At 46.8% G+C, this 15,454-nt stretch overlaps 1 protein-coding gene across 1 annotated transcript in view; it reads right to left on the bottom strand.

Annotated features, from left to right (window-relative positions):
- Positions 1-15,454, bottom strand: part of ABTB3 (ankyrin repeat and BTB domain containing 3) — a 178,140-nt gene that overhangs the window by 54,327 nt on the left and 108,359 nt on the right. The window contains exon 3 of the mRNA XM_051638474.1: positions 7,948-8,152. Within this exon, the coding sequence (XP_051494434.1) occupies positions 7,948-8,152 (205 nt within the window). The remainder of the gene's footprint in view (positions 1-7,947; positions 8,153-15,454) is intronic.

The following is a 15,454-nucleotide window of genomic DNA, read 5'->3' as shown; positions in this document are numbered from 1 at the left end:
AGCTGGGAGGTGGGGGAGGAATGGGGGAAGCCAACAAAAAGCAGATCCCAAAGAGTTGGACTCTTCTGTCCCCTGATACTTGGCAAGAGGATAGCCAGCTCCTCTTGGAGCTTGCCCTCTCTGGGTCCCTTTTTAAACAGAAAAAGGAATTATCAGAGCCTCACATCACCAGTTCCTCCCTCCACACAGCATCCCTCCTCTTTTCCTCTGGCTGCCCATGCCCCTGTCACAGCTATTTTGGGATGGCTCTGGGACTTGCAAACTCCTGTGCCTTGCAGACATCTGCAGACGAAAAGCAGTCAGTACCCTCCCACGACAAGCGACCGCTTCCCTTCCTTGCCTTCCTCTCCTGCCCCAGATATCACACGTCCTTCTCCACATCACCCTCAGACCTGTCAGCTCCCTACCAGCACCCACCCACACCTCTTCCATCCAGAGCAGGGCCAACGACCCCTCTGCACCCGATCAGATGTCAAACCTATGATTTTTTTTTGCAGGGCTGATGTCTCTGGGGCAATTAGAATTACAAAATGGCTCATCAGGAAAGCAAATGTTATGGAAGGGGATCTAAACCTAAGGTATAACCTGCTCCAGTTGTGTCACCTTTTGCCTAAAATCCACACTCCTCACAAGATGCACACAGCAGCCCTGAGCTGCCCACCAGCTTCCTCCTTGTCTTCCTAGCACAGGAGATATTAAGTCTGTTCATGCATATGCAATACCTCAGGCTTTTCATTACTATTATTACTGTTGTTGTTGCTGTTGTTATCAGTGGCAGTTTACCTGTATATAAACAGGAGTAATCATCAGATGGAAGAGCATGAGAAATGAGCACTGTAAAATTCAGTAGGATGCTGCATTATTTTTGCATGGCTCTATGAGCAGACCAATAAAGCTCCTTTTTGATCACTGCATATTGCGATGCTGGAGTTGGAAAGCACCAGGGCCAGCACTTCTACAAATCCTGACTCCAAACAAACCCTCACTTCTTTTTCTCCCTGTCCCTACCACCTTTGCCAGGCACACAGTCCTTGCTGTCCATCGTGACTTCATGGTCCACATTGCTGCACAGTCCTTCAAGAGCAAGGCTGACACACCCAACCACCCAGTTCTTGATTTCTCAGCAGGGTAAGCAGCTCTTCTTTTCCCTTGCAGAGAATAATCCAGCTTTTTGGTGGGACCCCTCTGCCAGGAAAGTGGTGTCCTGCCTCACTCTCTCCTTCTAGTTGCCACTACTGGAGTGACTCCTGAGCTCCCCTCCAGCGGTGACTCCTAAATCCTTTTTGACAGGCAATGAGAACGCCAAATCTGGGATTCCTGCCTGTTTCTTTTCTGGCATACAGACTGAAACCACCTTCCTGATAGTGCCCGTATCACCTCTGAATACTCCTCACTCAGGCTCAGTCCTCCTCCACCGTCGCTCTCAAACCCCAGACAAGCCACCAGCCCCTCATTCACAGCACAGCCCGCAGCATACTCCAGGTACAGGAGCTCAACAAGCATGCATGAGAGATTTCCCCAAATAATCACAGTGTTCAAAGAAAAAACTGTCACTTTGAGCACAGCACAGCACCCTCTCTATCTCCAGGGGCCCTTCACAGTGCTCTGCTTCAGATGTTGAGCCCTTGTCCCACCACACACAGACACTCAATGTACATATTAAAATCAACCGCTACAGAGACAACTGGCATGATGGTCTGCATCAGGATGGGAACGGAGAAATTCCCAAGGGTTAATCCCATTGGGATGTGAATTCCCACAGCTGCCTCCAGCTGTCCCTCCCTCAATTTCACCAGCTGTGAAGAGTACATAACTGTGTAGCCCTGACCTTGCTTTAATGCCTTCTGTGTGGTTCAATTATTGCAATAGCTTTGGATTATTTCTGTTTGCAGGAACCTTCAGCTACTGGGGAGGATGCTGTTGTGGTAGGTACTGAGTTTCTTCACCCACTCCAGCCAAGGAGTGGTGACTGCAAAGTTACGTGGCAATGGCTACCAAAGGGCTCCATGTAGGTAACTGCTGTTCTACTGATGACTTTTGCAATTTTAAACACTGCTTCTGAGAAGCAGAAGGCTGTACTTCTGCAAGGAAAAGCCTATCTCAACAAAGGTAGGGAGATGTTTCTGCTTGCAGATATGAGTCAGCAACTTCAACATTAAGAAAAAGTATTTTCATGTTTGGTTTCGTGTTTATGTTTTCATGGGTGGTTTTTAAACAAAATCCCAGAGTATGAATTGAAAATCATTCTCGGTTCTGAGGCTTTTCATTTAGAACATATCATGAAATCATATATGCAATGCAAGTCCATTTTTAGCATCACTGGAAAACAGAAAAGCATGTTTCTCCCAGTGTTTAGGATACATTTCAGATGGACTTAAAGGCAACACAACTCTCATTTTATATTTACACTGTAAGCTATTTGTCTTCATTCTGAGAAAATTATGAAGCCTTCAGAAGGCTGCCAGCCACACTGGGACCCATGGACCCAGCAGCAGCCACTGATGCACCACACAAGTCCACACAGATGTCCCACACTAGCCAGCTCCTCACCCACCCCAGAAGCCCAGCTAAGGACATTCCAAACAACCAGCTTCTGAAAAAGCCAGTCCTGTATTTTGTTCAGGCTGAAGGATCCTTGCTCTCACAAGAGCCTTAGTGAGACCTGCCTAGGCGGAGGGAGGGTTGACCCTCAGGCTTTCATATAGTGAGACATCAGTGCTCCAGATTCTGCACAAGGGTATCCACAAGCCATGGTTTTTGTGCTCACATCCAGCGTTTGAACGCGCTATCCCTGGTACCACTTCTGCATTAAAAACATTGACAGCTGAGACTTGAAATGCAACCAAGTCAAAGTGATGACTTGGCCAGCAACCACAATGGGGAAATATTTCACAGGCAGTTTTGACATCAGATGTGACAGGACCGGCTGCGGCGTAAATCCCTGGAGAGACGCCAGTGTAGGGAGCACGGTGCAGAACCCCCTGGGTAACACACTGTTCTTGCAGTGCTGCACGCAATTTGTCTATTTAAAAAAATCCTATAGCTGTCCCATGGACAGCTTAAGCCTGGCTTGATAAGTTAGACATAGAATATGGCCCCAGCCCAGTAAGGATGGTTGTCTGACAGCTGAGCTATGAATACTGCAACCTCACCCGCTGCAGGCAGCTGCCTGTGCAATTTCTGAAGGGATTTTTTTGAAAGTGAAAAGTTTGATATTTAGAATGCAAATCTAGAGGAATTATGTAAGGATGGATCTGGGATTTCTCTTCAGTGGTTCCCAGTAAAATCAACCCTGGAGTTAACTTTGAGTTAAGCAAGCGCACGATTTTACCACGTGAAGTTTTCAATTAAATAGTGAATAAAAATATGTAGGGTTATATGGGGCTGTGTCATACTAGCATGTGTAATCCCTTCTTCAAATATATGTTGCAAGGCTTTTTAAGGTTTCATAGCAGGACTTCCACATTCCCAGTGCTAGCACTTTAGCAGTTCTTCATCAGCATTCCCCGTAATTCCCTCCACTCTCTTCTGGTCTTTGCTGGAGACTGCTCTACCCATGGAGTCTGTACCACATGATAATTTAAATCAGGTACACATTTTCTTAGTTATCTTCTTTTTCCTCGTTATCTTCTAGTAATCTGTACTACAGACACAGCTGTACCAGTTAGGAAGGTGCTTTGAAAGCGTTCAACTTAGCAGTGGAACACTCCTTTCATTAAGCAGTCTGCATCACATTAATTAGTCAGGTACATTAATAGCTATCTGAAGCATGAAACAAAATTCAGATGATGACCCAACCCTCCCCATTAATCACAAACAACTACAGACTACAATTTGCATGTGTGTGCATGTGTGGGGGACATGTACCTTTTTGTGTGTGTGTCCACATGTGTCTACAAGGCAGGCAATAGCCCCTGGGATCTTCATATGGGATTGCTCCACATGCAGGGAAAAGCAGTGAAGGGAAAGTGAAAAGAAGGTTAAAACCAGACACATATCCATCAACTCAATTAAGACTTGAGGGGAAAAGCTAAAGGCTGCCAGGCAGCACAGGCAGATAATGCTCCTCAAAGTCAGAGCAGCAGAGGAAGCGCTGGAGAAGGAACTTTGCTGCCTGTAAGCAGAATTAGCGGGTAGTGCTGGACCGGCTGAGCTGCTGCTTCTCAATGAGTTGTTAATGGGGTACATAGAGAGTTAGGAAGTAATGAGGACTTTGTCAATACAGCTGTGGATAAAAGTGGGTAAGGAACCACTTAAGGAAAAGACCATCACACAAATCTGCAACTACAGAGCCTGTGCTTTCCGGTGCTTCAGAAATTACTTGCAATAATTTTGGAAGCATTACAGAGGCTGAGAAGCTAAACACAACCACGGGACAGATCCTTTTATTAAACCAGAAGCACCAAGAAATAAAGAAATCTTGGCAACTGTGGCCTCATTTATAATTCCTTCTTTTTCTTTTTTTTTTTTCCAATTCTTGGGAAAGCAAAAGAACGAACAAATCTAAATAATCCACAGCCACCCACAGATGGCAGCACCAGGCGAGCACTGCTTTCGCAGGCAACACCCAGCACAAGACAAATGTCTCTTGTCATGGCCTGAATGGGTGTATTAGGGAAGGGGGACCCCACAAACAGGTCCATCCCCGCTCCCTATCTTCATGCCTGCCAAAAACAGCTGTCTACATTTCGACAAACAGGCCCAAACCCCCTCCTGTACCTCCACGCCTGCCAAAAATAAGTCATCTACATGGTAGCTGGGGCCATTAGATAACCCGCCTCAGGAGGACCGGCTTGTGTCAGTGCCAACAACACAGTCAAAAAATTAGAGGGTTTCTTCCAAAAGGACCAGATTGGAAGAAGGATATTAATTTAGGGTGGCAGTGGGTCACACATCCATCTTATGGTTGGGTTTGTTGGCACTTAGGAAGTGGGGAAGTTTTCTGAGCAATCCTGGCCACTTTCCACTCCCTCCCCTTCCCACAAAAGCAACACTGTGCTCCCCCCACACCATTGCTGTATAATCACTTTTCCCTTTTATTTTATGTAAAGACAAACACTACTAAAAACACCCTGCATTCTCGTTTCTTCACCTCCATGAAGAGTAAACACAGAAAAATGCTCCCTAGAAAATACTCCCTAGAAACGAGGCACTGGATTTATTCAAAGGTAAACATCCTGTTCTACACATCCCCCAAGACTGTGAGGAAGGTGTTGCTTTCTGTACTGGGAAGTGCTAAGCTGAGCAGGACCACCATCGTATGGGCTTCCCTCCTGCATCCAACCTCTGCAGAAGGACACCCAGAGCTTTTGCAGCTCCCCAATTCAACGCAGTTCAGGCCTGAAATCCAGGTGAGCTGGAGATGGGTGGGAAGGATGGGAGCTGCCCTCATGGGCAGCTCATCAAGCCCTGCAAGTGCTGGGGGAGCTCTCTGGCCACATCCTGCAACCCTCTCCACCCTTGGCACGCACAATCAGGGAGGAGGCCAAGCCAGTAGCCAGGTTGGTTTCATGTGAGCAAGGACAACCCCCATTTCATGGAAATACTGCCCATGGCCAGATCCACCCAATCCTGGCTTCTCTGCACCAGCAGGGACACAGAGGAACCAAGGATGGGGAAAGACACTTGGACTTCCTTCCTTCCTTCTGGGCTTCTTCCAACATAAAAGCAATCGCTGCAGCTGCAGAAGAGAGGGAGTATGGCATGTAGATATGGATACAAAAATGTCATGCTTGACAAACCCATTCCCTTCCAATGCACAAAACCCCACTGTGGAAACCAAAACCACCAGAAATAAGTCATGGACCACAAAGCACGCTTGCCCTTTCAAAAAAAAAAAAAAATTGTTGGAAAATAGGTAAGAAGGCTCCTCAGAGCACTGAGGAGAAGTCAGCTTCACCAACGTCTTCTCGGGGCAGCACAGGATGGTTGTGTCCAGCTGATGCCCAACCCCATGGAAATATCTGAGCTTATGCCTAACCCTGCATGGCTCCCACTCCAGCACTAAGTCCTAATGCATGTTTGATCAGGCAACAGGAGGAGGATCTGCTCCTGCCAAAAGTGACCACAAGCTCTTGGCAATAACACCGAGTACTTGCTCTGGCCCTAACCACACACCGCAGTCGTTACCCTGGCCTGCCAAGGGCAGTCGTCTTGCCAGAGTATTCAAAATAAAGCAAAGGAGAACAATTGCTTTAAAATAGTCAGGGTTTCAAGTGCTCTAATGAAGAGAACATGTATTGGGGTGACCTCAGAGAAAGGAAAACCTATTAAAGCAAATGCTAGAAGTGATTTTTCAAGTATTCCCGCACTTTTCCTTTACCACAGGGAAAGTCTGCAGAAACCTTACAAAACCAGAGCCTCAGCCTTATTCATCATTATAGTCTCACTGGTTCCAGTGGCATTACTGCTACAGATGGGGACTATAGATCAAGTGAGGGTATTTTCTAATTCTGGTTAATTTTTCTGCCTACTAACCACTCTTGGACATGAGTTAGGCCTTCCACAAAAACAAGGCTGGATGACAAACCATGAAATTAAAAATAATTTAGAAAGATGAGAAAATTCTGCATTCTTGTAATTTTCCTTCTGATTTTTATATTTTGTTGTTGTTGTGTTTTGTTTTTTTTTTTCATACTTTGGAAACAATAGAGCAAAAAGCAAAAACCATGGTCACGGAGCAACCCAAACTTGAAAAGAAGCAAAATGCCATCCAAAGGCAAATGGCAATATTCCCAGTAACATCATTAATGCCAGAGTTCCATCTCATATGTTTTTCTGTGAATCGATAGAAAAGTATCTCAATGAAGATATCACATTGTACACCACTTATGATTACACATGCGATGAGATTCTCAAATGCTGCTTTTGAGATGCAGAGCTCATACTGAAACAATAATCATGCCCCATATGCATGGCCGTTGGGGCTCACGTGTAGAGCGTGATGGATAGGTTGGGATGTAGTGTGAAGCTCAGCTTGCAGAAGCAGTTTGCATTTATACCACCATGATATCCACCCTAAAAAACTAATACCTTGCACTTTTCAAGCACCAGCTGCTCCTTGCGCCTCCATACTGGGGAAGCCTGGTTTAAGACAGGTGAGAAGCACAGCAACGGGGGATCAGCACAGCCTGCCTCAGCACACAAGTGGAGGCTGGTGTTACTAGAGGGTTTGCTGGGCTTTTGACAGGAGATGGCTTTATTTTCTTGGCCAGCAAGCTGTTTCAGTTGCTTTCTGCATTGCCAGAGTGCAGAGTTGCCCTGTGCTGGGCACTCTGCCTACAGGCATTTGGTTACCCTGTCTGTGGGGTTGCCATGTGCTCCAGTGGCGTCTCCTCATCTTGTGGCAGACCCAGAGTCAGGATGGCACCTCAGGCGTGCCTCCCTTGCCCTGGCCATCCCTAGAGCAGGGACAACAGCAGCACAGCCAGAGTCTGCCTTGTCCCTGGCCAGGGCAGCCCTGAGGTTATTCCCGTGCCCAAGTACTCACACTCAGCACGGCTGGAGCTCAGCATCTTTAAAGACCTTTCCTTTCCACACACTACTCTATTCATTTTCCACTTCCCCAATCACAGCTGTCAAGCCCTATTAATGTGTAGAAAAAACACATTTAAACCCAAACCTGCAAGGCCAGAAATAGAAGTTCTCATTTTCTTTTCCAAAACACAGAATAGCTGAGCAACAACGAAAGGAAAAGGAAATCTCTCCTGAGTGCACATCTGGAACCAATTTGCTGTATGTAGCCACTGGGTGTCACTTTTGATATATATTGGGTCAGCCACACAGCACTTCACCGAGACAAACTGATTTCAAAGAGGTGATCCTAAACCAAACCAGACTGCTCTGCAGCCTCTCACACTCAAGCTGTAATTAGTAATTAGCCAGCCAGGCTTATTTATTAACAAAACATCTTCACCACGACATTAAGCACCATGCAGTGGCTCTTACCTCTCTGTCTGCAGCGTGACTTTTGATGGCTCCACATTGGGGTTTTCCCACTCCATCTGTGGACAGTGCATGAAGTAGCAGAGGGTGTACAGAGCCTCTGGCTCCCAGTAGAAGGATCCTTGCTTCTGGTGCATCGGTGTCCCGTTCCCATGCTGCTTGGCATTGAGGGGCTGGAGGTGGTGCATTGCTCGAGACACCAGGTCACCTGGAAAAAAAGCAAAAGCTGGGTGAATGCCAGGCTTTTTGGCTGTCTCTCTCCAAAGTTTTCAAACCAAATGGCGTGCCAGGCTGGTTCCATTTGACCTCACATATACCAACAGGAAGGGTAGGACAGGATTCTGTGGACTTCTCATTGCCGGGTCAGACTTTGCCTGGTGGTTTACACAGCTTGGAATGACATAACTGGGCTGCACACAAGCCCCAAGTGAGAGATTTCTGCAAATACAGTTTGTAGGCAGCATCAGCCTGGCCCATCTCAGCACCACCAGAAAAGCCAGTAAGCCAGGGCTGGCATCACAGTGACCTACAGGAAGCCCTTGGAGGCTGCCAAAACTCCATAGGCTGAAAAATGACCAGTGGGAATGATGCAGAGTGGCATCAAAAGCTTGCACCCTCCTGGGAAGAGAGTGGCAGGGTAACACAGCCCCTTGCAATGAGGATGGAGGCAGTCAGATAACACACACAGCACTGCAGCAGTATGCAACGGGACAAAAGGGTGAAGAAAAATAGAGGGGGGGGAATTGCTAAAAGACAGTAGCAGAAATGTGCAACTGAAACTACATTTTGTAGGCCCAAGATGGGCTAAGAAAACTTTGTGTTAGCAGAAGAGCAAAACCCATGAAGGAGGCTGAACAAGCCCCTCAGGTTTCCAGAGAACAGAAAATGGCCCAAGAGAAAGATACGCGTCATGTCCCCTGCTCAATGTGGTTCTGGGCTCCTCCTCACATGGGAGACCAGCTGCAACATGCAGACCGGAATCATCAAAGCCAGAAAGTGAGATTAGCAGGCAAATATACAGGCAAGCAGCAGTGAGTCTCTTAGCACAGTACTGATTGTAACTAATTAACCAAAGCATCTCCCGCCAAGGCAGTGAATTCTACAATTGTTGACCAGTGACTACTCTATCAAAGGCAGGGAAACACTTGTGGTTATAAACTGCCTGTTTTCACATGTTCAAATCACCCTGAGCATGCTTTGGGGGGAAATAATGATCTCAGACCAAATCAGATGGTTTGTTTTAAATGAAAATCTGAGCAAGAGCCCTTTGGGTCATTCTTAAGCTATACAAAAGTGAGTGATGGGAAAAAGAGGACATAATTTTCCAGTGTTAGGAAGCTGTTGCATGCTTTCTCTTATTTGCTTTACCCAAGTGACCACTGAGCACTGAAACTTGGAAGGAAAAGCTGGAAACGTACACAAAGGTAGGAACATAAAACCAAAATGGGGGGTGGAGGTGGGGTGTGCTGAGTAATGAACTCCTGGGCAAACTTAAAGGAGAACCACTTCGACTGCATGCAGGGCAGGGTACAGAGGGTTTTTTCTGCAAAGTCCTACCCCTGTAAGCATATGACCTGTCTCCAGCCTGACTTGCATAGAAAATGCTGCTGCTGCTGTGATAACATGCTCCAGGGAGAACAGCAATGTCTTGTTGAAAAATGCTAAGCCCAGTCCTGTAAAAACACAGCCTTAAAACCATGAAGAGAAGAAAACCGCTGGCATGAGAAAACTGCCAAGTCCATGATTTTAGGGTTTTCACACAATTTTTTTGCTGCACTCTGCAATACTCCTCTGATTCAAAGCCTTCATTTAAAAATAGTTTATGTCTTTTCCTGCAGTCAGGAAATTGTTATGATAGGACCAATCTTGCAGCCCTGCATGCTCATAACTTCCAAGAGAAGCTGTGTGCATGGGAAGCCTGAAGGATCAGGTCCGCAGCAGAAAGAGATGCGCCTCTGAGATGACTACCCAGTCCTGTGCAAAATTACCTGCAGGTAGCCAGAAGTAGCAGGTAAGTTTGGGACCTCCCTCACTCAGCCCACTCTGCCACAGCAGACTGGCACTGGCTAGCCAAGCATGGGCCAATTTAACTGCTAGCGGCCTCAATGACAGCAAAAGTAAATTCCTCTCTTTTTCTCTGAAAGGCAAAATAAAGTATGTAGAAATGCTGGCTGCAACATCCAGCTTTAAGGACAACAGCAAAAACAGAGAAAAAGAAGTTGCACCAAATTCAGTCTTTTCAGACCCAAGCCACTGTGGCCTTAAAGCATCTGGTTAAAGTTAAGCACCTGACTAGTCTTATTTCAGTGGACTGAGACATGAGGCACCAGAGAACACCTCTGACTTCTGTACAGAATGATGAGTGAAAATCAGGATGCAATTCAGGCAGCACTATCACTCCATCTCTGTTCCTCCCAGAGCGCTGGGGCGATGCAACCTCAGTGACACATCCAGCACCAGAGGAAGCTGCATGGTGAGTAAGGAGGGAAAGCAGCAGCCAGAATGACGTAGGCAGGGAGGGCAGGTCGACACCGCTGCTGATGCAGGACTGGAGGAACTCGAGCCTTGCTGAAATATGTGGCAAAGCCTCCATCCTTTTCAATATGACCAGGAGTTCAGCCTTTTATTTTGTATCTCCTCAGCTGCTTCTCAAGAAACCCGAACTAATTCATGTTATTAAAGCTGAATTGATACTTTTTGTGTTTCAGCTTCATTTAATTACATCATACTAAAAATTAAATCTTGCTTAGATCTTGCTTTTTGCCTTTGCTATATCATCTCTTGTTACATGTAAAATAATTTCTGTATCAACAATTATTACAACTTTCCTCTATCAAAGACAAATCAAAGCTTAAGTAATCAATACCTATAAAGCATCAAGCTTCACAGAGGACAGTAAGCAAGCATACAAAGCTGCACTGTGACCCTGGTACCCAAAAGGCAGAGCACTGGAGGCAGGACAGGAATCACTGCTCTCTCTTTAATCCCACAGTGTCACCTTAGGCAAGCCACTGCATGCCCCGGTGCCCTTTTCCTCCTCCAGCTGCATCCAGTCACAGTGCAAACTCTTCAGGGCCAAGACTGCGCTTTACCATATCTGTGCACCAGGATCAGTGCCAAGAAGACACAAGAGAGCTGACAGGCACACGTACACACTGTATGGTAATACTTATGCACACACTGTAGAACACAGCATAGTACAACATCTGGTTCAAGATGCACATGTGTTGCTTCAAATCCCTACCAAGTTTTGCTGCTTCTCTTCTTCCTTGCTAAATATGCTCTTGCTTCTCCATTTTCTTCCAAAGAATACAACAAGAGTTAAACTTCTTTTTGATCCTGGCCAGGGCACTCTAAAGGCCATGGACTTGAAACCAGCTCCATGATAGGACTCACTGGTCTTGTCTCCAGCAGTCAGCCAACTCAAGTCTCAGCTGGGAACCGAACCAGTTTTTGCTTTCCTTGCCAGCTGTAAAAGCCACAGTATATCTGAAAACTGAGGGCAATCTTGAATTTGTGGCCAAGTATAGAGATAGAAGCCCCTTTCATCACTTCATGCTAACTGCCTCTTCTCTTCAGAGGCATGCTCAGCTACAGCAATGCTCTGCAAGCGGAGGTTACCTGCTCACACCATTGCTGGCTCTTCTGCTTCTTTTTTTGTACCTGAGAACATGCCTCAGCTATATCAACCGAGTGCATCTGGACGGCTGATAAATTCCCGAGTGCATAATAACTGAAAATCCCAGCAGTTGAGTCAATCTTGTAGCTCCAGGGATGCGGCTCCTGAGGGCTGTGGCATCATGACAGCAGGGTCTCAGCAGGGATCCCTGCCTCGCTGTCCCCTGCGCTCATTTTTGCCCCTGTACCACTGCCTGCAGCCCAGATGAGGAACAGACTGGCCAGCCAATCTGCCTGACAAAAGACCTTGCCAGTCTTACTTTGTTTTTAATCTAAACCAATAAACACTTCCACAATTTATGCAAAATAAGCCAAGTGAGCTGAAGCACAAACTGCTCTGCTGGCAGAGCAGGGAGAGGAAGACATCACATCACACAGGGTAGACAAACACATACACAAAAAAAAAGAGAACAGCAAGGTAGAGGGATGTTTTGGAGTATGTTTGTTGCCAAAATTGGGAAGCCAGAACTGGAGGGCAGGCTCTCAGAGGGCAACAAAGGCAGCAGCAAACCCTGGGCTGGCACTGCCTTGCAGCCTGGGTCAGGACGGGGAAGAGCTCCAGCAACACAGCTCCATGCTGGAGCTTGTCAGCCCAGAGAAGGGCCGTGCCTCGCAGGCTGGCTAGCAAAGGACCCGTGAAAGCACCACCACAGTGTGTGGAGAGCTGCTGCTGTGACTGCCAGAAGTTCATCCTTTCCACAGCTAACGCGGGACTCGCCCACCACTGCCGCTGTCAGCTCGGCAGGGTTTATGAATGCAAGGGACATGTACATTTGATTTAAAGACTGAAAATATTATGTAATGCTCACATTGTGACGCAAGACTGGTTTAAGGCAATCCTGAGTGTTTAAGGAACAGCTTCACTGACTTCGAGCCAAAGATGTGATGTGACAGGGTAAGTTAAGCTGCTCCAGTCTGTATAGCGGGTGGTATATTCAGCAACATACAGTGCACAACTAGACTGCTTGAGCCCTCTGCACAATTACCATCTAAGCAATTTTTACTGTATTTGGCTTCAGTAAAAGCTATTGCCACTGCTCTTACTATTTTAGAGCCCAATGTTTTAAAAAATAACACATTCATTTCCAATTTTGTAACACTGGGCGGGGGGAGGGGGGCGGCAGAGAAGGAAGAAAGAGGAAATTATAGATGCCCAGTGCCCACTTCTGAGAAACTTTCTGGAGATTTTATGGTCTGTCATGATGGACCTGATCTTGCAAACATTCCTGCTGCCTATGAGCACTACTTTTAGAGGGATAACCTTCCACAGCCTAAAACGTTTGACTAGGTGTGAGTTCACACAACCAAAACCCAGTGGTGAACGATGCTGGATTGATTCTTACACAGGGGAGAGTGGAGGATCTCTGTTTCCACCAAAGACCTCTTCCCACATGATGCCTCGTTAGGGCACTGTGTGAAGCAGCAGCAGGCCATGTTTCTAGCATGACAGCATCCTGCAGGCAGCACCCATCAGTTTAATAACATTGGTCTGACACCCTTCCAGCTGTCCATGACTCCAATGTGAGTGGCCTGCTCCCAAGGATCATGTCCTGTGGTGGGCCATGCTGACAGCAGCAGTGTTAGTGCTTTGCTGGCCTAGCTGGGTGAGTATTTTCTCTTGCAAAGAGGGGGCCAGAGCCATAGACTGGAGTTGTGTCTGTCCCTCAGAACCTTTAATGTCCTCCTGTGTCCTGTCCAGACCATGAAAAAGAGTAGCAACAGTCAGGGAGCTGCACTCCAGATGCCAACTTCATGTCAGAGCCAGGAGTTTCCAAAGTTTGGCCCCTTCAAGCACATGAGCCAGGAGTAAAACTCACTTTCTTGACCTGGATTCATTTCACACCTCAATATGGAAATCTTGGATGTACAGTTTTGCTCATGACCAGCTCTGGGGAGACTGTACTGAAAACATGAATTATAACCCTGATAGTAAATCATGGTCTGTTCAATCCAACTGCTTACCTGGTGGCCATGGCCATCCTGCATCCCTCTTGTACTGTAGCTAAGTCTCTCTCCCTTCCTACTTCCTACTTCCCACTTCCCCATTGCCTCTGGTTTCTGCACCAAAGTGATGCACTGCTACAGCTTGCCTCAGCAGGTGCCTGTAAGTGCATGAAAGCGGGTGGATCCAAGCAGCTGAGCTGCGCCTCTTGTGCCACAGCAGATCGCCTCCAGCCAGCCGCTCAGCCATCCACATGCTCCTGGTTTCAGCTGCACTGCTCCTCCACGTTTGCTCTGCCTCCGGTGTTTCATCAGTCTCTATGTTTCAAAAGAGAGCTGAGGAAAAACGCGCTTGGCAAAATCTTTCCTCAAATGATTTATTAGAAGTCTTTCTACCGGCACCTCAAGATGACCCATCTATACCAGGAAAGAAGGGTGCAGAGCACTGGGGTGGATGCACACTACAAAGTGTGTCGGTACGTATTTCACTGTCACATGCTCTTAGCACAAAATATCTTCTAACATATAGCCATGCTACTGTGGGCACACAGTATATTCTAGACTCAAGAACCAGCTGGCTCAGGCTGTGGGTGTGTTTGGAGGGCTGCAACACACAGTCCATGGAGCATCCCACGTGAAACAGATTCACCACAGAGCTCACCTTGAAGAAACCTTCCCACCTCTGCTTGCCCATGTCCTGCCTCTATATGAATTTGCCACCCCAGACAACCTTTTCTTCTCCTAACTGCCATTCACGGAAGACCAAAGGAAGAAGCTGTGGTCCCAAACTCTGAATTCAGCACTGAAAGACACGATGAAGATACAAGCAGCCCCTTTCCTGACAGTGGCTTCCCTGTGGCCTCCCACAGATTATTTAACCTTTTATCTTCAGTTATCCCACCATCACAAGAAAGTTCTATTTATATTACTGACTTAAGTGTTTGTGTACGATTCAGTGTTTGCTAAGCCTTTGAAGACTGAGAAATTAGGGATTGGATATATCCCATAAAAAGCCACAATAGTAATTAAACCTTTTTAAGTTCACGTACCTATTTTAATAACATTACCACCTTCAAAATCTCCAATCCAAAGTGGCAAGCATGAGGTTTGTGTTTGATTCCCTTTAAACCACATCAACTCTAAACAAAACAAGCTTTGACTCAGATGAGTTATTAATCTGCCAACTTAATGCAGAGCCTTCCCTCTGCAAACTACCACTGCCTTACGGACTATCATTCCTGGATTTTCCTTGGTCTGATGTAGACCCATGTCCTCAAACTCTGAATTTAAGAGTCTCCCACGGCTCAGCAGGCCAGCTGAAGAGTGCAGACAGGATAGGGTTGACTGCAAACCTAAGGAAAGGAAAATGCTGTTTTAACCCCAAGCATGCTGTGATGCACAAGAGCTCAGGGGTAAATAGGAGCCTGCACCCCAAGGGTGATGTACGTAGAGGAGTTCTGAGCAGATACATTGGGAAAGGACAGTGGAGGGTTGGAGCTCCAGCATCCCACCCACCAATTTCATGTCTTTTGCCTCTAACCACCAAACCTGAGTGAGTCTAAACGCACAAGGTAGAAACCCTGGAGGAATCAAACCCCTTGCATGGGGACAGACCCCAACTCAGTCCCAAAAAAGGTGAAGGGGCCTGAGTCCCACCTTTGGAGAAAGCTGAGGAGCCCTCAAAGGGCTGACAGCAGATGGGGCCCAGACAAGCAATATCTGCCTCTGTTCATCCCCTGTAACCCAAGACTAATCCACTACCCTGGTCAGAAGGAGGGGATTATGACACTGGGTATGTCCAGTGGAATGGAAAAAAACAACAGGGGGGCATTAAGTAACTCATGACCCCTGTTGTGCACAGATACAGGGAGTGAATGGAGGTTCAGGTCCA

The sequence above is a fragment of the Apus apus genome, chromosome 1 (assembly GCF_020740795.1).
Source record: "Apus apus isolate bApuApu2 chromosome 1, bApuApu2.pri.cur, whole genome shotgun sequence".
Lineage (NCBI taxonomy): Eukaryota > Metazoa > Chordata > Aves > Apodiformes > Apodidae > Apus > Apus apus.
Note: the sequence above shows the minus strand (reverse complement) of the source record. Positions and strands in the feature narration are given on the sequence as shown.